Genomic DNA, 27,471 nt, shown 5'->3' on the forward strand with positions numbered 1-27,471 from the left:
AGAAGAAAAGTACCTAGCTTGACTTTCAGATCCTAGATTACATTTGTAAGGCTGACAGTTAAAAAAGCCAGTTGAATTGCAAACTTGACATAAATGATAAAGAAATAGTTAAGGTAGTAAACACTGAACCCCATAATGCCAACTTTGGAGTCACTTCACAGGATAGCACTGTAATTTAAGTTAGATGAAGGTTAAGGGGAACTTGATTCATCACTCTTAGAAATAGGAAATGGAGTCCCAAGCTACTTCTAAAATAGCTGGTGTAGTTGCTTCCTAACAGCTCGTTTAGTAAATCTTTACAACTAGGCTAGCTCTTTAGGCTGAGTTTGATCAACTTTTTCTCCATGTATCCCTGAGTTAGCTTTTTTAATAGTGATATTTGAGTCATGTCAATGGCAGTTGGCAGACTGACTTGATCATTATAGTATACAGTGAAAAGGAGGACATTAATTAATAATATATGCCACAATTCAGATTTATTGCGATCTGTTGTCTTGCAAGCAGGTACAGCCTGTGAATTTAAAAGGGGGGGGAGGAGCAGTTGAATAAAAGGAAAGCATATTTTCAATATACACTTTTTTGGAAAATGTTGTATAGAGGTTCAAAAACAAAGCCCTTGGAGAAGAACACATGATTTGATAGTTGAATTAACTTTATCTATGTAAATTGTTTTTTTGAATATCTACCCTCTTCCTTTAGGTCTCAGGACATGGTTGGGCCAGAACTGATATTACCTGCAAGCATTGAATTCAAGGAAAGTTGTGAGTATTTAATAAAGTTTTAAATGCAGTTTAAAATAAAATATTAAATATAACAAGGTTAAAAAGTGACTTTTTTTTTGTTAAAGTCAAACACTTTAAAAACTTAAAAGGAAACTTATCAGTAAAGTTTAGAAATCACTTAAAAAGAGGTATTTATTTTACCAGTATGGCTGGCTTGGTGGAGAGGGGAGAAAAATTATTCAAGGACTAGATGGGTCCCTATGTAGTTTATTGCAACCACATTGGAATTCCCTGTCTCCAAAATAAATTAAACTAGAACCCGAGTTCTTAATAGAAAAGAGAGATCAGATTGAAACCATCTCCCTTATAAAAAGTTCCACATATACTGGCTTGTAAGTTAATAATAAACTAGATCTTGGTCAAAAGGCCAGTTGAGTTAATATTCCATAAAGGGTATCAAGTAAAATGTTATCTTTGATGATAGGTTTTTTACTGTCAAAAATATTGTAGACTGTTGGCTATGCCACATTATTATGGATTTTTAAAAACTTCCAGTTGTATAAGAAAATTTCAGGCCAGTGACTGAAACCTCACAGCACTGTAAACTGTCATATAAGAGAGCTTTTGGAAAGGCACAGTGAAAAGAGAAATTGTATTTTATTAAAGAACAGTACTGTCCCTGGAGTAGTTGACTTGATACAGTGGAACCTCAGAGTTAAGAACACTTTGGGAATGGAGGTTGTTTGTAATTCTGAAATGTCTAATGTCAATGGGTAGCTCTGTTAGTTTGTATGCACAAAAACAACAAGGAGTCCTGTGTCACCTTAAAGACTAACAGATTTATTTGGGCATATGCTTTTGTGGGTAAAAACCCCCACATTTTTGTTTTTGTGCCTCTGAAGAAATGGGGTTTTTTTACCCACGAAAGTTTATGCCCAAATAAATCTGTTGGCCTTTAAGGTGCCACCAGACTTGTCGTCGTTTTTCTGAAATGTCTGTAATTCTGAACAAAATGTTATGGTTGTTCTTTCAAAAGTTTACAACTGTATATTGACTTAATACAGCTTTGAAACTTTACAATGCATAAGAAAAATGCTGCTTTTAACCATCTTAATTTAAATGAAACAAGCGCAGACAGTTTCCTTACCTTGTCGAATCTTTTTTAAACTTTCCCTGCTTTTTTTAGTAGTTTAACAGAGTACTGTACTCTAAATTGTTGGGTGTTTTTTTTGTCTCAACTGGTTGCATGCTTCCAGTTCCAAATGAGGTGTGTGGTTGACGGATCAGTTCATAACTTTGGTGTTTATAACTCTGAGGTTCTACTGTACATAAATGGGAAATAACAGAGCTGTTTCCTCCTACATAAAGTCTCTTAGCTTATATCTGGATGATTTGTTGTCCTACTTCAGTAGTTGCAGTGCATAGTTTAGACAGTTAGAAACATATGAGCTAAATAAAACAAAAAAACAGAAGAAACTCACCACCTTATTTCATTGAATTATGAAGTTTTGTTTTATTCTTCCAATCCTTGGGTGACTTTTTTGTTTGTTCCCACAGCTGAAGATGCCTTCTTATCTGCCATTATTAATTATACCAACAGCTCAACAGTTCATTTTAAATTGTCACCTACTTATGTTTTGTACATGACATGTCGGTATGTATTGTCAAACCAGTACAGACCTGACATCAGTCCTACTGAGCGTACTCTCAAAGTCATTGCAATAGTCAACAAGATGGTGAGCATGATGGAAGGAGTTATACAGGTGAGTTTTTTGATCTGCAGAGACAAGTCAAAGGAATTTAAAATATATACATAAATTTCTTCAGAAAAGTCTTTTTTTCCCCCACTCTAAGGTTTCACTCAAAAGGTTGCTGAGCGTCAGCCTGTAATGTATTTATTTCTCTTGTAAATATTTTTTTTTTCTTATGAGATAGTAAACTACATTCCCTCAGGAGAAATTTATGGCTTTGATGAAGAACTATATGAGGAGAGTAAAGGTGATTTTTTTCCACCTCTACATTGGTGCCCCATTCCCCATAGCAAAAAAACAACCAGACAAAAAACCCACCACACCCCAAATAGTTCTAAAATCAGTCTCTGTTAATTATTTTTGATCCTCAACCAATTCTGATGTGACTTGTAATTGCTTTTTTAGTAATGCCTTGTAAATACAGGGATTGAGCGTTGTAATACTTAGCTTAAAAAAGGAATGTAATTATTGAACTTTGGTCCTGTTCTTCTTACTACATACACACAAAGATATTACAGCATTTAGTATTTTTTTTATTTTTTTCTCAAATATACCGATTTGATACCAACACGTCTTGCACAAAGAGATTTAAGGTATCAGGGTAAAAGGTTTAGTATATAATATGAAGCCTGATCCTGCATTCCTTGCACATATAAAAATCCCATTGAGGGCTGTGGCATTTTTTCTTTTACAGTGAATGCAGGATTATATCCACAGTCTTGACTTTGAAATCTAGAAAGGAATATCTTGTACTATCTCTTCACTGTTGTTAAAATATGCTTCTATGTATTTAATTTTACTACAATATCCTGAGAAAGTAGTTATAATATTTCATGTTATTACTAATAGCCCTAACTCATCATCTGTAGATTTTTCTCAGCGGGAGCATTAAAATCCATATTCTTTTTAATACATAAAACACAAGATTACATAAGTGTTTTCTTAAAAATTATCAATAAATGAATTGTTATACTTAAATTTGTGTATTATGATTTACATATTTCATTGGTGCCTAGAGGCTCAGGGCCCCATTGTGCTAGGCATTGTACAAACATAACAAAGAGACATAATCCCTGCCCCAAAAGAGCTTGCAATCTTAAATGTACAACTATAAAAAACAGATGGATAAAACAAATAGATGGAGCATAATGAAACTGCTGGTCAGCATGAAAAACTGGTCACAGCAAACCAACTGTTCAACTTTTTGTAGGCATTACAGTGAAGAAGAGTTTTAAGAAGGGAGGAGAACAACTAGGTGGCTTTGCAGATACTTAGAAAACACTCGCCCCATGCATAAGGTGGCAATGGAGAAAGTGCAGTAGTGTTTGTAAGAAGTTTTATAAAAGGAAATCAGGACTTAACATTTGAAGAATGTGGACAGAAACTGATGTCTCAAAACAATAAGGGATAATAAATGGGGGATTCATAGACCCTGAGAAGCCCTAAAAGTGAAGATAATTAGTTTGAGTTTGATGTGGTGATGTAGGGGTAGCAAATTGAGGAATTCAAAGAGTGATGATGATTGAAGTGCTGAGCCAGGAAAATTCTTTTCATCAGAATTTTGAATGGATGTAAGTGGACAAAGTGAATTCATCTTGGCTATAGAGGAGAATGTAGCAGCAGAAACATTAGAAATAAAGAGACCGTAGATAACAGACTTAGCTGTATGAATGGAGAGGAAAGGCTTGATTTTTACACACATTATCCAGAATGAAGTGGCAGGCTTTAGATATGGTCTGGATGTGAACATCTACAGAGAGGCCTGAGTCAGAGATGATGTCCAGGTTTGGGCATGAGTGACAGGGAAGATGGTAGTCTTTTCCACAGTGACTGAGAGAAGAGCAGCAGGGGGAGGGTTTGAGGGACAAAAATGAAGAGCTCTGTTTTGGCCATGTTGAGTTTAAGTTGATGGCTAGACATGAGGAGTCAGAGAGCTGGTGATACTTTAGTTTTGGTGGAAGGAGGCAAGTCAGGAGTGGGGAGATAGATCTGAGACACATCAGCATAGAGATGATAGTTGAAATTATGAATGAGATCACTCTGAGAAAGGCCTGAAGGGAGAAGAGGGAATTAAGGACTGAGCCCTGTGTAAACCACCCCTCTCCCCACCACAGAAGAGGGAGGATGAGGATAATCCTCTGAATGAGTAATTACAGAGGTAGGAAAAGAAACAGGAAAGGACAGTCATGGTAGCGAACTGGAGGACAAGATTTCAGGAGGAGCATGGTTAAGGAGAATAAAGACAGAGTATGCTAATTCTGAGCTTTGAGCAGAAAAAGTTCGTTGGAGACTTTGAGAGCCATTGGTGGAAGCTGGTTTTGGAGGGATATACATGATGCAGCGGGAGGAGAGACAGTCTAGACAGTATTTGTACAGTGAGTGGGGCAAGAGAAATAGATGGGATGAGATCACTGGAGATAAATGGAGAAACTAGAGGAGGCAAGCACACAAACATCTGTGCCAGGGACTGGGGAAAGGAGATACTGGTCAAAATTCTGATTTTTGCCTATAAGAATTATATAGCGACTTGAGACTTCTAGTGTAATTTCCAAAAGCTATTCTTAAAATTTTGTCAAGTATTTTCAGAATGTTTGGTGTTAGAAATGATAAACAGCACAAAATCTTTATTATTTCAGGTGATGGGGAGTACTTTTATGAAAAAGTCAAGTAATGAAGTAAAATCTATATTGGAATAGCAGAAGGCAAAATATAGTTAGTGTAGGTTGCATGTTGTAGAACTTTGTAAGTTTAGTGCAATATTTTATTTGACTCAGTATTTTTTGTTGTGTTAAAAAAACCCTCAAACCATTGTTTTAAATTGAAAACCATGTATTAATCTGTTTCCCACTTTGTATTTTATTTTTTAGTTATTCTTTTTGTCCCTGTTTGTGTTTGTACATTGTCTTCATTTCAGTAGTGTGGGCAAGCTCTCTGGAATTAGCATTCATGCTGCTACAGAGAGACTTGGCAGATGCTCTGCAGGAAGTCTGTGTTGCACTGACTCTGAAACAGCTTGTGGTTCAAGGGCATTCCTTGAACTAATTGGCACTTTGGTTCTTTGCTGTCATATTACTGGGTCTACCTAAAATATAAGTGGTCTCAGTTCTGTCACAGCCACTGATGAAATATATTTAGGTGTATCTGTGAACATAAGTGTTATACCTTCATATTTAGTGTCTGATTTCTAAAACTACCATGATTGTTCACAAGTTTCTTTCTTCTATTCTGTTTGATTTCCTTCGTCCGTTTTTCTCCAGGAGGTAGACCAGGTTGATCAGGTAGGATATACTGCTGGGAACTGATCCTAGCTATGTTGGCTTAGCTCAGTTTCTCATGCTGCTTCCATGTCAAAATACAATACTCAAACAGCTGGACTGAACAGTTCATAACACTCATTCAGCAACTGGAACATGCAGTACTAAAATTCTTTTTGACTGTGCAACCTTTATCGGCATTCCATAATTTCTGCTTAATGCACTTCAGTGTGGATATGAAATGACCAAAGTTCTTTTTCTTCCCTTTATTTCTTTTTTTGTGTGTGTGTGGTTCCTATTCTTTGGATCTCATCTGAGGTTGCCTAGCCTGGCATTTGTGGTCGGGAGATGGTGAGATAGATCAGTACTCGATACTGAGCTGCCTGGTGTCAAAGCCAGTGACTAGCAGTATCAGGGTGGCAGTGGGTAGCAGCTAATATGTGCTTATGCGCACGCAGATTACCAGATAATGCATTCAGCTAATCTTTTAGCATGCATAACTAGATGCTAATGCCATTATTGCATCGATTTCACTAATGGCAACTGGACAGAATTTTGTACATACTGTATATATTTGAAATGTAACTTATTTGTTGGAAGAATTGCAGTATTATCATTTGTTATATATAGAAAAATATTTTGCAAATATCTGGTATCTGAGGTATGTTTGAAATGGGAAATGTACTGGTCTATCTTTGGAGCTCTTAGTCTAATCATTTCTGATCAGAAAGGACCTGCCCTATATTGTTTGCTACTTCTCATTTTACTTACAGAAGCAGAAGAATATTGCTGGGGCACTTGCCTTTTGGATGGCAAATGCATCTGAATTGCTCAACTTCATTAAGCAAGACCGTGACCTTAGCCGAATTACTTTAGATGCACAAGATGTTCTGGCACATTTGGTTCAAATGGCTTTCAAGTAAGGGCATCAGAATTTTGTTTCTTTCATGTATTTGCCATATGGAAGTATTAGGTTTTATTTCTATACTTTTGAAAAGTGCTGTGCACTTTTTCCTAAGGTCTAGATGTCATGGTTCTTTAGCTGTATTGAAACCAGTTAAAGAAAAGGGAGTGGACAAGAAGTTAGTTATTTTATGAGCTGGATCATTTGGGCTGTAGTGAGAATGTAAATTGCATCACTTTCTTGTGTTCCTTGCTATACAAATTCTACAGAGATCCTGTCCTGAGTGGTTAGGTGCTAACTCTATTTGTTTAAATCGATATATGTATCTTTTTATAATCGTGTACGGTAGCTAGCCAAATTTTTGCACATCTGATCATGAAAATGTTGAAATGCTAATCAAAGTTGCTATTAACTACATATTTGTTTTTGATATTTTGGTCAGCATCTGCAGCCATATAGCTTAATCCTCAGGTTGATTGTGGATTAATCAATAGCAGCTACGCATTGTATTAGCCCATAATAGTGGCTGGAGCTATTTCGTTCCATAATTTCCTGTGCTATGTATTTTTGTTTGATCCTCCCCCAAAGCTCTTCATTGGTGGGTTTTTTTCTTCCCCCTTTATGGCCATCTGATGTCTAAGATAGTTGCTCAAATAACCTGGGAGTGTAGATAAGGTCTGAATGAGTTTTCAAGTTTTAGCACCAAATAGTAAGAGAGATTTTACAACAGTATTAAATATTCAAAGTTTAGTTTGTAGGGAAAGGTTTCTTTTTCTTAAGATTGGCTTTAGGGTTGGGAAGGCATGTCTGGCAGATCAGCTGGTGATGTACCACTTTATTTTAAGGGGGAGAAGCCTCATGGCCTGGGGCGAGAGGGTGAGTATATTTGTATTCAGTTGTGGAACGTGACCTTATCTGTGGGGTTCTAAACTTTGCCAACAAATCTAGGTAATGGCATAAGACATACTAGGTAATGGCAAAGACATCAGACCCATGAAAATGGATCCATGCAGAACACTATTTTCAGATAGCAGTTACTGCAGGTAAGTAATTATGCCTGGAATAGCAACTTATAACAATCAACTGTGTAGATTGATATTAAACATAAGTTGCTTAGTGGTTGTTCAGTCAAGCTAGAATTTCTCCTAGATCAGTGTTTTGCATTACTAGCTCGAAATGCTTGTATACAAATCTTCCAAGTCACCTTCTGTTGTCTTCATACATTAGCTTGCATATTGTACAATTTTTTTATGACTGAGAAAGAATGACCACCTCTCCCCCTCCCCCACCTTCCCCCCGGGTATGTCTACGCTACAGGATTATTCCGATTTTACATAAACCGGTTTTGTAAAACAGATTGTATAAAGTCGAGTGCGCGCGGCCACACAAAGCACAATAATTTGGTGGTGTGCGTTCATATACCGAGACTAGCATCGATTTCTGGAGCATTGCACTGTGGGTAGCTATCCCATAGTTCCCGCGGTCTCCCCCGCCCATTGGAATTCTGGGTTGAGATCCCAGTGCATGATGGTGCAAAAACAGTGTCGCCGATGATTCTGGGTAAATGTCGTACTCATTCCTTCCTCCGTGAAAGCAACGACAGACAATCATTTCACGCCCTTTTTCCCTGGATTGCCCTGGCAGACGCCATAGCATGGCAACCATGGAGCCTGTTTTGCCTTTTGTCACTGTCACCGTATGTGTACTAGATGCCTCTGACAGAGGCGGTACTGCAGTGCTACACAGCAGCATTCATTTGCCTTTGCAAGGTAGCAGAGACGGTTACCAGTTGTTCTGTACCGTCTGCTGTGCCATTGTAAATTAGCGATGAGATGACAGTTATCAGTCGTTCTGTACCATCTGCTGCTGTCATGGGTGCTCCTGGCTGACCTTCGCTGAGTTCGGCCGGGGGTGCAAAGACAAAAATGGGAATGACCCCTCCGGGTCATTCCCTCCTTTGTTGTATCTAAAAATAGAATCAGTCCTGCCTATAACATGGGGCAAGTGTACTAGAGAACCAGTGTACCAGAGAGCACAGCCGCACCGTGTCAGATCCTGTAGAAATGATGAGCTGCATGCCATTCTAGGGGGTGTCCCTGCAGCAGCCCCACCCGTTGCTTCCCTCCTCCCCCAACCCTCCTGGGCTACCGTTGCAGGGTCCCCCCATTTGTGAGATGAAGTAATAAAGAATGCAGGAATAAGAAACACTGACTTTTTAGTGAGATAAAATGAGGGGGAGGCAGCCTCCAGCTGCTATGATAGTCCAGGCAGTACAGAATCTTTTCTTTAGACATGAAAGGGGAGGTGGCTGATGGAGTTCAGCCCCTGGTTGCTATGATGACAGTTACCAGCTGTTCTGTACCATCTGCCGGAAATAACCGGGAGTCATTCCTATTTTTACCCAGGTGCCCCCGGCCGACCTCACCTGAGGCCAGCCAGGAGCACTCACGGGCTGGTGACGAGGACGGCTACCAGTCCTACTGCACTGTACCGTCTGCCACCAGGGAGGGGTGAGGATGCTGCTGTTCAGTGCATCAGCACCGTGTCTACCAGGAGCATGCAGTAGACATATGGTGACATTGAAAAAAGTCAAGAAATGATTTTTTTTCCCTTTTCTTTCACGGCGGGGGAGGGGGAGTAAATTGACAAGATATACCCTGAACCACCCTGGACAATGTGTTTGGCCCTACAGGCATTGGGAGCTCAGCCAGGAATGCAAATGCTTTTCGGAGACTGCGGGGACTGTGGGATAGCTGGAGTCCTCACCCCCCCCCCCCTTCCTCCATGAGCTTCAATTTGATTCTTTGGCTTTCCATTACGCTTGTCACACAGCACTGTGCTGTGGACTCTGTATCATAGCCTGGAGATTTTTTTCAAATGCTTTCGCATTTCGTCTTCTGTAACGGAGCTCTGATATAACAGATTTGTCTCCGCATACAGCGATCAGATCCAGTATCTCCGGTATGGTCCATGCTGGAGCTCTTTTTGGATTTGGGACTGCATTGCCACCCGTGCTGATCAGAGCTCCACGCTGGGCAAACAGGAAATGCAATTCAAAAGTTCGCGGGGCTTTTCCTGTCTACCTGGCCAGTGCATCCGAGTTCAGATCGCTTTCCAGAGCGGTCACAGTGGTGCACTGTGGGATAGCGCCCGGAGGCCAATACCGTCAATTTGCGGCCACACTAACCCTAATCCGATATGGTAATACTGATTTCAGTGCTACTCCTCTCTTCGGGGAGGAGTACAGAAACCAGTTTAAAGAGCCCTTTATATCGATATAAAGGGCCTCATAGTGTGGACAGGTGCAGTGTTAAATCAGTTTAATGCTGCTAAAATAGATTTAAACGCGTAGTGTAGACCAGGCTCTTGTAGCTTAATTGTTTCTAACTACAACAGTTATTCACATGCAGTCACCATTTTTTTGGATATATTTTATCCTCCCATTGTAACGTCTAAGCTTCCAGGAGACTAGTACTAACTTCATATAACTTGAATATTTTTTTTCATTTTTGACACATGAATACAATAGTGTAGTCTAGAGTAAATGCAGGTGAACAGAATTTACCCACTTCTGATATGGGGAATATGGATTTAGTTTAGTTTATCCACGTTTTACCACTACACAACATAAAAAATTGTCTACTCTTAAAGTGTTAATTCAGTGGTGGTATGAAAAGTTTCCCAGAACGTATTGAAATTATTTTGCAATGAAATTTTTAAAAATCAGGTGCTTACCATTATTAGAAATGTTTTAAGATGGAACAAGAAGATAGGGATGTCATGCTTTATTTAAGGAAGCCATAAAATATCGTTCCATAAAGACTTGAGGAAAATATTACAGCTTGATTCCAATCAAATAGTTTGGTTTGAATTTTAGCATTCCGCAACACACACAAATTATGTTAGGAAGGAAAAACTCTGGCTGAAACACCAGGTTTAGGAAAAAAATCATTAATATAAAAGTGAAAGAATTTTAAAAATCAAGTGTACTTTTCTCTTAGTTTCTCCAAGGTGAGTGAAATGCAAAGAATAAACAATATAAAAAGCTACACTATCAGGTTCTCATATGCTAGCTAAGTGCTAGAATGTTTAGATTGTAAATACTTAGACATTGTTCTTTTACAATACTTTCACTGGAATTTTAAAAAAATGGTCTACATTTTTATGTAAGGTTATTTTCACAAAACTTAAATTATGGGCTGATTTTAGCCTAACCAAAACTCCTTTTAATTAAATTCATTCATGACATTCACATACATGAGTATTTGAAAGTTTCAGTCTCAGATGTCCAAAGAATCTCCTGTTTTTTAATGCTTGCTGAATTATTAGTTGCTTGTTTCTAGAAAATTTGTGTTAGATTTTGGTCACACTGCATCATTTCAAGGAGTATTATTTTGGTTCAGATATAGTCATAAGCATAAGACTGAGTTAGACATTTTATAATTTTTACAGCAGGTTGCCTATACTTTTACTTTAGAAGTATGAAAAATAAGATACGTAATTAACATGTACATGCTGCAGAAATGTTTTAATTTGTATCTAACATTTTTAAAAAGTAGCAGAAATGACCATACCGAGGATAAAACTTTCAGTTGTATTAACTTTTACATACAAGATGAAATATAGATACAAAAGGGAATAAAAATATGAGATGATAGAAAGAAACTGAAGAAGCAGGGGGAGGAAGTGAGGCGAAGGCACAGGAAAGAGTCATAAGCTGACCTACAGTTCATTCTGCTGTTCCTATAAAATCTGCCCGTATCAGTGAACTAATCTATACAATTTTTATTAAAGAAGATCCTTTATATCACTAGCAGTGCAGCCATATCAGTATACCATTCCTCAGTCATTGGACTGGATTTTTATTTCCACTGAAGAACTTGTGTTTTAGTCACTATCAGGGTTCTGTACAGCTGTTGCTTCTTAGAAGAATCACAGTTCCTTATGGTACCTACTAACCTCAGAATTTGTACTCCTTTAAGTACAAATGTCAGATGACATAAAAAAGTGCATTTTACTCTTGAGCTCCTTCCAGTATTGCATTATATTGGGGCAACTCCACAGAGATCAACCAAATTGGCACCTGTTTCCTAACAATGTCGGTGTTTATTGCTAGTAATAGCTCCAGATTTAAATAATTCACATGGGGGTCCAGTATATTTTTCAGATAACAGATTCCATGTAAGTAATGCAAAATTTCTTTTATTGGATAATCAGAACTGTGTTCTTTTTCAGATATTTAGTTCACTGTCTTCAGTCAGAGCTTAACAATTACATGCCAGCGTTCCTTGATGATCCAGACGAAAATAATCCTCAGAGGCCTAAAATAGGTTAGACTTGCTTGATCGTTTTATCTTGCTGTTAAATCAATAGTCTATAGCAGGGGTGGGCAAACTTTTTGGCCTGAGGGCCACATCTGGATACAGAAATTGTATGACGGACTATGAATGCTTACGGTTCCTGGCCAGTGGGAGCTGCGGGGGTGGCACTTGGGGTAGGAGCAGTGTGCCGAGCCCCCTGGCTGCCCCTACACTGCCTCTGTGCTTCCAGGAGCCATGCAGAGCAATGGAATATGTGTAGCAGGGCAAGCCCCGGACCTTGTTCCCCATCAGGAGCCAGATTAAAATGTCTGAAGGGCCAGCTATGGCCCCCGGGCTGTAGTTTGCCGACACCTGGTCTATAGCCACTGTTAATGGATTGAGTTGGTCTATTTTACCATTGATTTGAAATTTACATGTTCTCACACCTTAGTTGTGTTTAAATCCACTCTATAGGGATAATAGACTAGATTCTTTGGGATGGAATTTACATGAAAAATACTCTTTAAAATAAAGGTAAACACGTTAGATAATGTCTTGGGAAGAACACTTGAAATGTTTGGTTAATGAGTGTTGTAGATAAAGAAATTAGCTTTTGGAAAGTGGGGAATATATCCATGTAATAGAATTTCAGATAATTAGCATTTACTGGTGGTATGTCTTCCACTGGCAAAAATGTTAAATAATATACTCAGGTTTGAACAAAAATATTTACGTTCTTCTAAATTAAATATAAAGTTTAGATCATTTGGATAAGAAGGTTGAACATTATTCTGAAATTAGAACATTTTTCTGTGTTGAGGAATTTAAAAAAAATAGACAAATATTGATTAAAAAGCAGTTTTTCACCTAGCAGTTTCTGTATTTCCTTTACTGTTGTCTCAGATATTTGGCTTGAATAAGGGTTTATTATTGGCCAGCGTCTTCTTTTGCATGATCCTGAAGTACAATCAGTTGCTATGGTGATGAGTGCCATATAAAAACCCTAGATAGTTTTTTCATTTGATATTACAAAATTACAAAACAAGAAATTTCATTGTTTAAACTGGGATCAAGTAGGGGTGTAGGAAGGAGGACTACGCAAAAAACAAGCTTTTATTTAAAAAAAATTTACAAACTAGCAAATGTGAAGAAAAATGAGAAACTAGGGAAAGGCTTTGTTTAGTGCATATTAACAAGTGTGGAAAGCCCTTCTTTACAGTTAAAAACTATTCAGCCTTCATTTTGATCTTTTCTTATAACCTTTCGCTGGCAAATAACATCTCAGGAAAAATATTTTTAGTCATCACAATTACAATATTGTATGCAAAGAAAAGGTACAATATTCTGATCTGACTGAAAATGTAAATATATTCTCACATGGTGACCTGCACTGGGGAGCGAAAGGGTATGTTTGTGTCTTTCTGAGATCTGAATTATATAAAGCTTAGTAGGTAATAATGGGAGTCTGCATTATACAGTCAGATGTGACTCTATTGCATTTTCTACATTAAAGTCTATCCTGGTATTCACTGTGTTTAAGTACTAAGTATTTTCAAGTAACGTTATATGTTTTAGCACTGAAACATTTAGGGAATGATATTTGTCAGTCACGTGACTTAAGTTTTTGAGCAAAGGTGAAAATAGTATGGCTGATTTATTTAATAAGAACTCTAACTTGCGAGAATTTTTTACTGTATTTATTTTGTGTTGGAATCTAAAGAGTATAATTAGTTGGTTTCTGTAATTGTATAGCTTAATAAAATGCTATGAAATTCAACTTTAATCACTTAGCTTTCTATTTTTAAAATAGATTTTTATCAGCTGAAAAATTCTTGGAATATATTAGGGAGTAAACAAATATCAAGTGTGTGGGTGCCATTCTGGAACAGTGTTCTAAATTGTCTTTCATAATTCATGTAATAGTATTCAATAGCAATATAAAATTCAATTTGGATGCCTGAACTTATGGTTTTGATAAACCCCTAAATACTAATGTGTACGAATACATTCTTCTTTGTCTCTGTAGATGATGTCTTGCATACACTAACTGGAGCTATGTCCCTGTTGCGACGATGTAGAGTGAATGCTGCACTGACTATACAGCTCTTCTCCCAGCTCTTTCACTTTATCAACATGTGGCTTTTTAATAGATTGGTTACTGACCCAGATTCAGGATTGTGTTCGCATTACTGGGGAGCCATCATTCGTCAGCAGTTGGGCCATATAGAGGCCTGGGCAGAAAAACAGGGCCTAGAGCTGGCTGCTGATTGCCACCTAAGCAGGATAGTGCAGGTGAGTATTGTTCTTGGTTCTCAGTGAAACGTACTCCTCATAAAGTTTTTTCAAATATTCAGCAAGATTTAATTGTGTAAATGTATTCTAGAACCCTGGTTCAGTGTGTAGAGTTGTAAAAGCCTCTCTGTATATTAGCGCAGTCATTTACTGAAAATGAACTGAATATCTCCCCAAGAGAATCAAATCAGTTTCTTCCTAATACACTGAGTTTGATTAGTTTGCATGGATATAGTAGCAGGAAAATTAATCTGTTACCTAATTTAGGGTTCCCTTGGTTCCTGAACTAAGAGGAAGAGTATTTGTGTTGCAGAAGAGAAGAGGGATATTGAAAATTAAGTTTTCATCACTTTTGCAGCAATTCTGGCTTCTTGCTGCATGGTGTCCTCTGCTCTGCCTTCTCTGTAAACGTAAAGAAACTGTGAAATAAATAAGAACTATGGTTATATTCCATTCTTAAATTATAATTAAGTCTCTGGTGGGTTTTTTTTAAAGGCAACTACACTACTTACCATGGATAAATACTCACATGATGACATTCCAAATATTAACAGTACCTGCTTTAAGTTGAATTCTCTACAACTACAGGCATTATTGCAGAATTATCACTGTGCTCCAGATGAACCATTTATCCCAACAGTAAGTCATTTAATGCATCGTTCAACATTTCTGGGGAAAATACTTTGGCTATAGAGTTTAATCACCACTTGCCTGTAAAATAGTAAATGTATTGATTGAATATCACTTTTATAGGTGTAGTAGTAAGAAATAGTGTTAAAATCTTTATTGTAGAAATTAAATGAAAGGCTCAAATATTTTGTTTTCTCTAAAGAGTAGGTGAAAATTCTTCACCTGAGTCGTATTCCTTCAGAACAGGCTGTTGGAAACATCTTCAGATGAACAAATGGATACATACAACCTGCTGGCCATGCGTGGCACGACAGTCACATTGCTGTTTTTAGTGTGCTAACTTGAGCTGAGCTAGCTCAAGTCTGTCTGCCTGTGCTAGGAATCACACCTCCCACCCACAGTGTAGACATACCTTAAGATCTTAGAATAAGCCATAAGTCACAGGATAGCTGTTTCTTCTAAGAAGGTTTTTCATATTAAAAAGGTGAAAGTTTAAGTAATGTTTTTAGTGTTCTAAACGTTTTATTTTAATAGCAGCAACAAATATGTTAGTGTGCATATGCAAGTGCCTTTTGTTTAGTAGTGTTCCTGCACTGAACCATTTGTAAATTCTTCGTAACTAGGTAGAGCTGACTCTACAGCATAATTTTAAATGTCCTCCAACCAAAAATCTGTGAATATGGCCTAAATTTGAAAATAAACACTATTTCCCATAGTCGTCTTTACTGCAGAACATAGCTTAATTTAAACTGCCATTTTACAAGCAAGATTCACCCATCGATTTTTATTCATTCATTTGCTGTTAAAGACCTGGAGACAATTGATTAAATCATCATCTTTGCATTAATAACACTGCATGCTTTTTTTCTTTTCTTTTCTTTTTTTTTTAAGCAGCCTTTGCTGGTAGTTACTTTATCATGGTATCCAGGATACCATAATTCACTATATACTAGAAAAGACTCTGTACACCGGGACATATCCCTAAAGTCTGAGAAGAGGCCCTAGATTCTAACAGAAGAGGATCCAAGTTGCTCTGAATTCACCCTCATTGGATACTTGGGAGAACTGAAGGAGTTAGGATTTTTTCAGATCCAAGACTTCATGTTAGTTTTTTGTGTTTTGGAACCAACACCTATTTGGGGTGTTTCTACTTTGAGGTCTCTCAAGGCTCAGCACTGTGATTTGCTGAGTGATGCAAATCAGTCCTTGATCCTGAATCCTCCTCACTCTCTAAAGCTCTTGCAGCTTGCTTGAAATTTGCAAAAGCTGTTGTCTAGATTTCAATTCATGCTTTCATGAAGCTCTGTTCTCTAATTGTGAATCCAGATCAGATGCTTAAGGCTTGTCTACAGCGGCACTTCTGTAGCTCTCTTCAATGTAGATGCTGCCTACACCGACAGGAGGGTTTCTCCCATTGGCATAGGTAATCTGCATCCCTGAGAGGTGGTAGCTAGGTTGAAAGAAGAATTCTGTTTAACTGTCCCGCTTTGGGGGGAGTGTGCATTTTTCACACCCCTGGACAATGTACTTGGGTCAACCTAACTTGTTAGAGTAGACCAAGCATTATATTGAGACAGCAGTAGTTTAGTCTCTGTCTAATGGTACCGTCTGTCTTACATATAGAGTTATACTGTTGCCCATCGTTGTCATATCTAAGTGCCTTCCATGTAAAATTGATAGCAATAGCAAAGTCTCTAATGGACTTCATGAAGTGTCTATCATTTCCCCTTTTGGGGATGAAAATATGCTTTAGGTAGGGTTTCGGTTTTGAATTTTTTTTTTTAAGGTTGATTTGGCTCAACATTTTGTATTGGTTAATGGGCTTTTTTGCAAGAGGAGTATTCCATCGTTTTTAATGTCATTCTTATGGCAAAGAGGTTTCATGATGTCTGGGAGTCTTCGACGTCTCCAGACAAAATCTAAGATCATGAGAATTGTCAGCACTGACCTTCAGTATGCAGATGACTGTCATTCTTACAAACACACAGGCCAACCTGCAAAGCACCCTACATCTTTTTGCAGTTGCCTATCACAACCTGGATCTCTTGCTCAACATCAGGAGTACCAAGGTACTCTATCAGCCCTCAGCTGCACAAACTACTCTTTGTACTCCACAAATCACAATCAGTGGAGACCCCCTGGAAAATGTGGACCATTTTCCATACCTTGGCAGCCACCTCTCCCTAACAGCTAGCATTGACACAGAGATTGAATACAGGATCGGCTGTGCCAGCACATCCTTTGAAAGACTAATCTGAGTAGTCTTCAATTATAGGGATCTGCAAGCAGGTACGAAGATTTTGGTTTACAAGGCAGGTGTCGTCCCCACTTCTTTATGGGTGAGAGACCTGGGTAACCTACAGACTACATCTCAAGTGCCTGTAGTGGTTCCAACAGTGCTGCCTCAGGAGAATTCTCAGGATCAACTGGGAAGACAGACACGCTAACATCAGCGTTCTCTCTGCAGCCAACATAAGCAGTATAGAAGCACAGGTCATGAAATACCAACTCCACTGGACTGGCCATTGTGTACGTATGTCTGACACTAACCTCCTGAAGCAAGTATTCATCTCTCAGTAAAGTCAGGGAAGAAGGACTTGCAGAGGGCAGCGGAAGCATTTCAAAGACATACTGAAAGTACATCTTAAAAAGGGAGTCATCAACCCTACAAAATGGCATGGAACAGAACACAAAGACGCCACACCATACACCAAACCACAGCTCGCTTCGACGAGAACAGATGTGCTCATGAGACAGAGAAGCAACAAAGGAGGAAAGAGAGGTCATAACAGTCCAGCAAACAATTGTCTCCTCCAAGATTACACCTGTCACTTCTGTGGGAAAATCTGCAATGCAAGAATGGGGCTCCTCAGCCATTTAAAAACTCACCAGTGACCCTTCTTGGCAGACATCATCCTCGCATCGAGGGATAGCTGAAGAAGATTCTCATGTGCTTTGTCGTGATCTGTGTTGTCCCAGAGAAGCACAGCTGTCAAAACAGTCCATAGATCAAAATTTGGTCTATAATTTAGAACTGGGGCTTGATCCATTAATTGCTTTGAAGATTAGGACCAAAGCCTTAAACTGGCATTGAAAACTGACTAGAAACCAGTATAACAGGTTTTTAAACTGTGGGTGAGGACCCCAAAGTGGGTCACAACCCCATTTTAATGGGGTTGCCAGGGCTGGTATTAGACTTGCTGGGGCCCGGGACCGAAGCCCGAGCCCCACTGCCCAGAGCCAAAACCAAAGCTCAACTGCTTCAGCTCTGGGTGGCGGGCTTCAGGTTACAGGCCCCCTTCCTGAGGTTGAAGCCCTTTGGTTTCGGCCCTCTACCCAGGGCGGTGGGGTTCGGATTCCCCCCCCCCCCCCATCCTGAGGTGGCGATGCTCAGGCTTTAGTCCCTCCCTCCCCTCCCCCCCCCCGGGGTTGTGTAGTAAATTTTGTTGTCAAAAGTGGGTCCTGGTTCAATGAAGTTTTGAGAATCCCTGCAGTATAAGGACTCGAGTACCAGTCTCATGTGCTTATGGTGACCTAAACCATGGAGAAGGCAGGCACCACATTCTGTACCAGCTGAAACCTGTACTCTATCTTGACGTTCACCTTCAAATACAGTGAGTTACAGTAATTCAGTCTGATGGTAGCAAATGCATGGATCATTGTGGAAAGGACTTTGTTTGCTAGGGAGCTGGAAGAGAAAGGAGGCATTTTTATGTACTGATACCTGGTCATCTACACTTAGTAAGAGTCACAAACTCTTCAGCTATTCTCAGGATTATCACTGCTATTAAGTTGCTCCACTGCAGTGGGGATCTGCGGAGGCAGTCATAAGAAAAAACTTATATGCCAGTAACAAGTGTGTTGTTCTGTATATCCCCATTTAACCTCCTCTCCTTCCATTGTACTTTGGAGTGTTAAGTATCAGAGGGGTAGCCATGTTAATCTGGATCTGTAAAAAGCGACAGAGTCCTGTGGCACCTTATAGACTGACAGACGTATTGGCGCATAAGCTTTCGTGGGTGAATACCCACTTAATCAGACGCATGTATTCACCTAAGAAAGCTTATGCTCAAATACTTCTGGGATATTAAAATCATTTCTTCCGATTTGGAGAGGAACTAAGGAATGTGTAGCGTGGTGGGGTCTTTTATATCTGCTTCTTAAACACTCTATCTGCGGAGCATCTTGCCCACTCAAAACATTCCCATTTCAGGTTAAAATTTTCCAAGGTTTCTCTGACCTGCAGTGACATTTTTAGAAGATTGAGTATAAGAAGAGAGAGACAAAATGTCTTATTTTTTAAAATGTGGTGGTGTTTGAACAGCTCTAGAGTCGAAGCAACCAGAGAGAGAATTGTGGCATGGAGATGGTCTTCTCTCTGAATATTCCAATGAAAAGTGAACACTGTGACAATAGTTAGCTTTTGAATTTCTTTTGCAAAGCTCATAAAAAGCTCAATTAAGGAAGACCTCACTGTGTATACATATGTTGCTAACTTAGCTGCACAGTGAAACGCATTCTGAAGTTATACATGAAACTTTGCAAGATACAAAGGCTGCTTTGCACTATATAATATGTGCAAGTGAGAGCATTGCTCTGCTGTACCTTTGATTATTCTAAAAGTTTTTATGATATGGGCCCCTTTTTGGATTTATTTACTATGGTACAGAATAAGGGCCCTCCCTCCAGTGAACCTTCTAAGAACTGTGGGACAGGGCATTCTGGTAGCAAGTAGCTAACTAGTCCCAGATTATGGAACTGTACATTCTCATTAATTTTTTGTGAGCAACTAGAGCTTTCATATTCTGGAATAAGCAGCCCCTTTTAATGCATTTTCCCCCTATCTTTCTTTTGTGCAAAAAAGGACAAAATATTTTACAAAAATTATATTACTTTTACACCCAAGACAAGATATGTCAAAATTAAGGTTGCCATGTGCACTTGACTGTGTGTACGCATTACAGTATAGTTTTTAATTACATGATCACATACTAATACTCAAATGCAGACCTTATGTAAAATGTCTAATATATGTTCACTAGTGTATTGACTTAAGTTAAAAAAAAGATATTAGAAGATGCTACACAGGGTTGGAGAATGAAGTTGCATGATACTGGATTTGGTAACGCTTGTGTTTGTAATATATAGGCACGTGTATGGGGGTAGAGTTGAGGTTTTATGTGCAACTTTTGCTTTGTAATATCCTGAATTTTGGCTTCTTAATGATGCAATCATAAAGTTCTGTGTGTGTGTGTGTGTGTGTGTAAATATATATATAAATATATATATACATATAAAAATAGTGGAATTAATTTAGCCCTTTAAACATAACAATGTCCTTTTGTTCTGTGTCTAGGAGTTGATAGAGAATGTAGTGGCTGTTGCAGAAAATACAGCTGACGAACTAGCACGTAGTGATGGCAGAGAAGTCCAGCTAGAAGAGGATCCTGATCTACAGCTGCCTTTTCTTTTGCCAGAAGATGGCTATTCATGTGATGTAGTCAGAAACATTCCAAGTGGTTTACAAGAATTTTTAGATCCACTATGCCAGAGAGGTCAGTCCTACTACTATTAAACTGTATATTAATGTTGTTTTTCTCTAGTATAGTAAATGTAGAACTTGAGGTATTTATTGTTTTTTCCTCAGTCACAATAGTGTTCAATCCTTATTTCATTATCCTTTGCTTTACACTTTCATTAAATTTAAATTTACCCCACTCACGTGGTATGTAAAACTTTTATATACTTTTCTGAATTTTACTTTCGTATGACTTCGTGAATCCCCTTGGCATAATGCATGTTTATTTCAGGCTTCTAAATATGTGAAGTGAGCTTCTGTGTGCTGGCCATGTGTGTTTAGTAAGCATCTACATCAAGATCTTTATACGTGGACCCGTAGAAAGAGAGAAATGTTCCCTGTGTGGTCCTTCCTTTTGTAAAGTGCTATCACTTTGGATCCTGCAGAAATGAAAAATAACAGGAAAGACAGGAGAGAAACATGCCATGAAAGAAAATTAGGAGAAAGTGTATAATCTGAAAGAGGAGGGGAACAAGGGCTGAGTGTTTCTTTTGTGTTCTACCAAGTCTTTCAAAGGCACAATACTACCAAGAACTGCTGCTTGGGTTACACAGCCGTCCTCTCTCTGTAGAACACTTTAAGCTCAAAGGAGTCATAAATGACCCCATAACGTTTGCTAAGCACATTTGGTTCCTCCGGTGGAAGATGCTATAAAGAACTGTAAGGTTGTGGTGGTAATCGTACTTGTGAGTGTGAAATTCTTACATGCCTGTAATCTTTTGTTCAGCATACACCATTCAAAACATTTTAACAGATGAGGATAAATATTGCTGTATAGTAGTAATGCACCAGAAAAACAGTTATTTTTAGCTATGTTTCACCAGCTAATTTTTCAAGTGAGTGGCACATGTTCATTTGTGCTTTTTTCCCCTCTAGGCTTCTGCAGGCTGACACCTCATCCACGTTCACCAGGCACTTGGACAATGTATTTTGAAGGTGCAGATTATGAAAGTCACCTGTTACGCGAGAATGCTGAGCTAGTAGGTATTCATTTTAGGGTAATTCAGAGCGAGAGTCTATAAATATTAACGTGCAATGAACCATATTTTCTGTGTACTTGGTTTTTATCCGTATTCCAAAGAATAGATTTCACTGCTGTTCATGTGGCTTCTTAGCAAAGAAAAGAAACATTTCCACACATTTTTATAAGATCAGCTTATATCAGTGTTTCCCAATCCTACTGTAAACAATTTTTCAATGGGGAGCAGAAGGCAAAGATACTATTAAAAGATTCATTTTGAAAGTATATTTTTTAATTTATATGTACAGGGCAACCTGTTGTTTATTTACTTGTGTATTCTTTTCTGCTTCGGGCTGTGTAAACTAGCAGTCACCAACTAAATATTAATGTTGAATATTCAGCAATCTAGCACATTCTTCTGTTTTTTGCCAAATCATCAAGGAAATGTATTCTTGGGTTGGTTTTTTTTTTCACTTTCATTTTGCTTGTTGGAGCACTCTTAGGCAACAAGACTCGGTCTGAAAAAGCACGAATTTAACCTCTTTGTAAAAAGGCCAGTACTACTTCAATGAGAAGTTTGTCATAGCCTAAATATTTTGACATTGTTATAATTACATTAGATTACCAAAATATTATATGATGAAATCAAGGAAACCAGAATTAAAGCAGAATTTGCCATCCCCTACTCAATTGCTTTGAAGAAATCATTAGGATGGAATGCTAAAGTGCCTGCCAAGTGGGGGATCAGGACTCAAGAAATCCTGAACCCAAAGGTTTTTTCTTCATCCTTTCTAAGCCCACGTCCACACTACAGGGTAAAATCGATGTTATTAAAATCGATTTTATAAAGCAGGCTTTATAAAATCGATTTTGCGCGTCCACACTAGGGCTACTTACATCGATGTTGAGCGTCCATGTTCCCTGGCGTCCATCTTTTCCCTGAGCGTTGCACTCTGGGTACCTATCCCACAGTTCCTGCACGGGTCCCTGGCCTTTGGAATTATGGGTTACTACCCCAGTGCATGATGGGATCAAAGTCCCCGTCCTGGGTGGTTCTGGGTACAGCTTCCCCCCCCCCCTCCTGTAAACGGCACACAGTCAGTTCGCGCTGTTTTTACTGGCTGCAGTGAGGGAAACGCCATTTTGCAGCAAGCATGGATCCAGGTCTGCTCTTGTCCTTGATCGCGAATACTGTAAATACTTCACGCATTGTCGTTCTATCACTGCTGACCCATGATGCAGAAATGCAAGAGAGAATGCTTGAATGCGGGGACGACAGCGATGACGAACTGGAGAACAAGTTTTCTGACACCCCGGGCCCCTGCACGTTGGAGCTCCTGACGGTTATGGGTGAGGTTCTACCCGTTCCGCGCCGCTTTTGGGCACGGGAAACAAGCACTGACTGGTGGGACCGCATAGTCCTGCAGGTGTGGGACGATTCGCAGTGGCTGCGGAACTTTCGCATGCGTAAGAGCACTTTCTTTGAACTTTGTGACTCGCTTTCTCCTGTCCTGAAGCGGCATAATACCAGTATGAGACCAGCCCTCACAGTGGAAAAGCGAGTGGCAATAGCCATCTGGAAGCTTGCAACGCCAGACAGCTACCGGTCAGTCGGGAATCAATTTGGAGTGGGCAAATCTACTGTGGGGGCTGCTGTGCTGGAAGTATCCAAAGCAATCATTAAGCTGCTGCTTCGAAAGGTTGTGACTCTGGGAAACGTGCAGGCCATTGTGGATGGCTTTGCTGCAATGGGATTCCCTAACTGTGGGGGGGCCATAGATGGAACCCATATCCCTATTTTGGCACCGGAACACCAGGGTGCCCAGTACATAAACCGCAAGGGGTACTTTTCGATGGTTCTGCAAGCCCTGGTGGATCACAAGGGACGTTTCACCAACATCCACGTGGGATGGCCAGGAAGGGTTCACGACGCACGTGTCTTCAGGAGCACTACACTGTTTAAACGGCTGCAGCAAGGGACCTACTTCCCTGACCAGAGAATAACAGTTGGAGATGTCCAAATGCCTATAGTTATCCTTGGGGACCCAGCCTACCCCTTGATGCCCTGGCTAATGAAGCCATACACAGGCAGCCTTGACAGTGCTCAGGAGTTGTTTAATTACAGGCTGAGCAAGTGCAGAATGGTGGTAGAATGTGCATTTGGCAGGCTTAAGGCGAGATGGCGAACGCTTCTTACTCGCTCAGATCTTAGCCAAACCAATATCCCCTTTGTCATTGCTGCTTGCTGTGTGCTCCACAATCTCTGTGAGAGCAAGGGGGAGGCCTTTATAGCGGGGTGGGAGACTGAGGTAAACCACCTGGTTGCTGATTATGCGCAGCCAGACACCAGGGCAATTAGAAGATCACACCAGGATGCTGTGCGCATCAGAGAAGCACTGAAAAGTAGCTTCCTCATGGGCCAGGGTACAGTTTGAATGCTGATTTTCCTTTCAATTGATTGCTGCCCTCCCCGTCTATGCGGTGTTGCTGCTGCAAGATACTTTCCCTGCAGCATTACTCAATTGCGTGCTTAGGTTACTTGCGAGAGCTGTCCATTGGAAAACATATAATTCTATATTTCCCAATTATTACCTACCTCCACCATTAGCTGCTTCCGTCTGCTGCTAGGCACTGTACCTGCAACCTTCCTTAACTGCTTTTTTATTGAAAAATAAAGTTACTATTATTTGTTAAAAGAATTGTGTTCTTTATTTAAAATCAGACCCTTTCATCAATCAAGCATCATGCTTGTTGTTACAATACTGTGCATGAAATTTCATAACTCAGCGTTCTATGGGGGACGGAGCGAGGGAGGTTTGGAGGAAGGGCAAGGGAGGTTGGAAAGAAGAAAGTGCATCAGAGAAGACAGAACAAGAATTCTCATGGACCAGGGTACGGTATGGCTGCTTTCTTTGTTTTCCCTTTATTACCCATATCCCCAATTGTCAAATCCTGATGCTGATAACTAGCTTCCGTGCAGCTTTCCAAAGCTGCTTGCTTTACTTCATTACCAAATTACAGTCACACTGCCTTAATAGCATGACCTGAGAGTAAAAATAGGCAAAGGTGCCATGGGAGAAGTTTGGATCATTAGAGGAGGGAAAAAACAGGACACAAAGGCCTTTTCAATTTAATGAAAGCCTTCTGGTTGGAGTGTCCGCAGCGGTGGAGGGGGCTGGTGCAGAGAGCCTTCCCCCACGCGTTCTTACACGCCTGGTTCTGGAAGGTGTGGGACACGGTGAGTACTGAGGGAGGTTATACACAGGCTGTAGGGGCATTCTGAAACCACGGAGCTCTTGCAGCATATCGCGGAGGATGTCAGTCTGATCACGAAGAAGATCCACAGTTGCTGCTCGCCAGCGCTGATCTTCCTGCCGCCTGACATCATTTTTGGCGTCCCTCCTGTCTTCGCGTTGACTGGCAGCCTCCCTGTACTTTGCGACCAATTGTTTCCAGTCCCCCTGCTGAGCTCTCTCTCTACGGGTTACTGCCATAATTTCGGTGAACATGTCCTCACGCGTCCTCCTTTTCCTCAGCCTTCTTATGATATCCCTCCCACGTAGAGGAGAAGCGAGAGGGAGGCTGGAGAAATGTGCAGCTGTGTGTGGGGGGGTGGGGATTGGAAAGAGTGATAAAAGAATCATAAGAGACACATTTCACACAACAATGCATACAGTCTTTCTCCTCACTGACCTGTGCCTGTTATCAAACCTTGAACATGTTACTTTACCACAAGGTCGCCTTAGGATTCCTTTAATACTTATTGCTTGTGGCTCAGGACAAAGATTTCTGCTCAGACGCAGGTCAGGGGAGCACACAGACCGTGTCCCGAGAAAATGGTAAGTTAATAATGGCTAGTAATCCCTGTAGTAGATTGTACTGGTAATCAAGCTGGTCTCCTTTCCCGGTTTGCTCTCGCGTTCCCCGAACAAGCAGGTCTCCTTCCCTGCGGTTTGCTGGGTGGTTCGGGGAACGCGAGAGCAAACCGCGGCGAAGCTGGTCTCCTTTCCCGGTTTGCTCTCGCGTTCCCCGAACAAGCAGGATGAATCCGCCCTGTTACAATGGAGACTTTTCTAAAAACCACCTCATGGGTCACTGTTTTAGGAAAGGTTTTTAATCTACTTGGTCAGTGACTCTAAGTACAGGTAGTGATTTGAAGCACCCAGTAAAGAAGGCTTACATTAAACCGAAGCTTTTATTAAAAGAAATTACACTCACCAGAGGACGGTCCCTCAGCTTCATTTTCTGGAGTACTGCCTTGAGATGGCTGGCAGGGAACCTCAGTAAGGGTGAGGAAAAGATCCTGGCTGTTTGGGGGGATAAAATGCTCTGTGCTCTCTGCTGGAGCCTCCTCCTCTTGGTCCTCATCATACTGATCATCGCCATCAAATAAATCTTCCGTAGTGGCAGGAATCACGACGCCCACCTCTGAATCCACAGACAAGGGGCGGTTCGTCGTTGCGCTGTTCCCCAATATTGCGTTAAGCTCGTCGTAGAACCGGCATGTTTTGGGGGCAGAGCCTGACCTGCCCTTTGCTGCTTTGGTCTTCTGATACGCCTGTCTGAGCTCTGTCACTTTCACTCGGCACTGTAACGAGTCCCTGGTATGTCCCCTCTCCCGCATGGCATTAGAAATTTTTTCAAAGGTTTTCTCATTTTGTCTGCTCGAGCGCAGTTCTGAAAGCACCAACTCTTCTCCCCATACAGCTATCAGATCGAGTAACTCCTGTGTGCTCCATGCTGGAGCTCTTTTCCTATTTTCAGGAGACTGCATTCTTCTCTCTGCTGCTGAGAGCTCCACGCTGTGCAAGCAGGAAATGGAATTTCAAAGTTCCCGGGGCTTTTCCTGTTTACCTGGCCAGCAGTAGAGTACCTTTACCTGTGTAGAGTGGCCTCTAGAGCACTGTGGGATACGTCCCGGAGGCCATTAACTTCGATGGCCGTCCACACTATCATAAAATCGATTTTAAGAAATCGATTTTGGGTTTACTCCTCTCGTTTAGATGGAGTTCCAAAATCGATTTTAGGGACCCTTAAAATCGATTTTATGCACTCTGTAGTGTGGACGGTTACAGCTTTAAATCGATTTAAAGCTGTTTAAATCGATTTAAAGCTCTAGTCTGGACCTGCCCTAAGGCTGATGCAGCAGTGGCATCCCTGGCAAAGGAAATGGCAATTCCTGCTAAGAGGGATTCCTTCCCAAAAGACCCTACAGACAGGGTGGCAGAAATCATCATTAGACAGGATTTCCAAACTGCCATTAGGAGCCTCACTGGCAATTATTTTTTTGGATTTTTTTAAACCACAGTATCCTGGTTGCAGTAGCTTAAAGAAGCGTAGCCCCTCAACACCATGCCAAATTTAAGTTAGTAGTAAAGAAAAAATATCTCCTTCCAATTCAGACAGACACTGTTACTGAGACTCATCCTGCCTTGGTTCTAAAATGGACTTGAGGGCATGATATCTCATTTAAGACGTCTGGTGCTAATAGATATCAGAAAAGTGGGTACAAGAAGTAGTGCAGCTGACATACTCTCTTGGGTTTCATATTCTTCCGCACCATTTTTTCATCTCCTCACCTCAAGCAGTGACAAAAAGTATCAACTCATCCTGAAGGAAATCTTGTAGGCCCTAGACCTAGGGGCAGTAGAACTTGTCCCTCAAGAAAAGGTAACAAGGTTCTGCTCTGTATTCCTCATAATATGAAAAAGCTCTGGAGGAGTCTGGGCTGTGTACATTCAAAAGTCTGAAGAGGTTGATGAAGAAAACAGAAGTCAGGATGGAGACTGTCTTCCTCTCTCTGTAATCTCTCCAGGAAACCACCTCATATCAGTGGACCTGGCAGAGACTTACAATATGACACTTTCATCAGCCAAGTCTTCAGTTCACCCATAGCAGTTGCTTTTATTAGTACAAAATGTTACTCTTTGATCTCACTCCTCCAAAAGTGTTCACAGATAATGATAATAGATTAGATGGCTTGTCTAGGAATTTATCTGTGCCATTTATTAGATGGTGCATCTCTTTGACACAATTAACACTAATGGAGCTATTGCAAGAGTCTGCTTTCCATCATCTG

The 27,471-nt window shown here is 40.2% G+C and overlaps 1 protein-coding gene across 22 annotated transcripts in view; it reads left to right on the forward strand.

The window, feature by feature from the left end:
• Positions 1–27,471, forward strand: part of AFDN (afadin, adherens junction formation factor) — a 212,829-nt gene that overhangs the window by 127,177 nt on the left and 58,181 nt on the right. For 12 of the 22 annotated variants that reach the window (XM_030556759.1, XM_030556770.1, XM_030556777.1 and 9 more), the window contains 9 exons: positions 700–761; positions 2,280–2,485; positions 5,731–5,751; positions 6,501–6,646; positions 11,867–11,961; positions 13,958–14,223; positions 14,719–14,862; positions 20,210–20,408; positions 21,308–21,411. In XM_030556759.1, coding sequence (XP_030412619.1) covers positions 700–761; positions 2,280–2,485; positions 5,731–5,751; positions 6,501–6,646; positions 11,867–11,961; positions 13,958–14,223; positions 14,719–14,862; positions 20,210–20,408; positions 21,308–21,411 — 1,243 coding nt within the window. The remainder of the gene's footprint in view (positions 1–699; positions 762–2,279; positions 2,486–5,730; positions 5,752–6,500; positions 6,647–11,866; positions 11,962–13,957; positions 14,224–14,718; positions 14,863–20,209; positions 20,409–21,307; positions 21,412–27,471) is intronic. The other 10 variants (XM_030556761.1, XM_030556771.1, XM_030556780.1 and 7 more) reach the window with 1 other exon arrangement.

Source organism: Gopherus evgoodei, chromosome 3 (assembly GCF_007399415.2).
Source record: "Gopherus evgoodei ecotype Sinaloan lineage chromosome 3, rGopEvg1_v1.p, whole genome shotgun sequence".
Classification (NCBI taxonomy): Eukaryota; Metazoa; Chordata; order Testudines; family Testudinidae; genus Gopherus; species Gopherus evgoodei.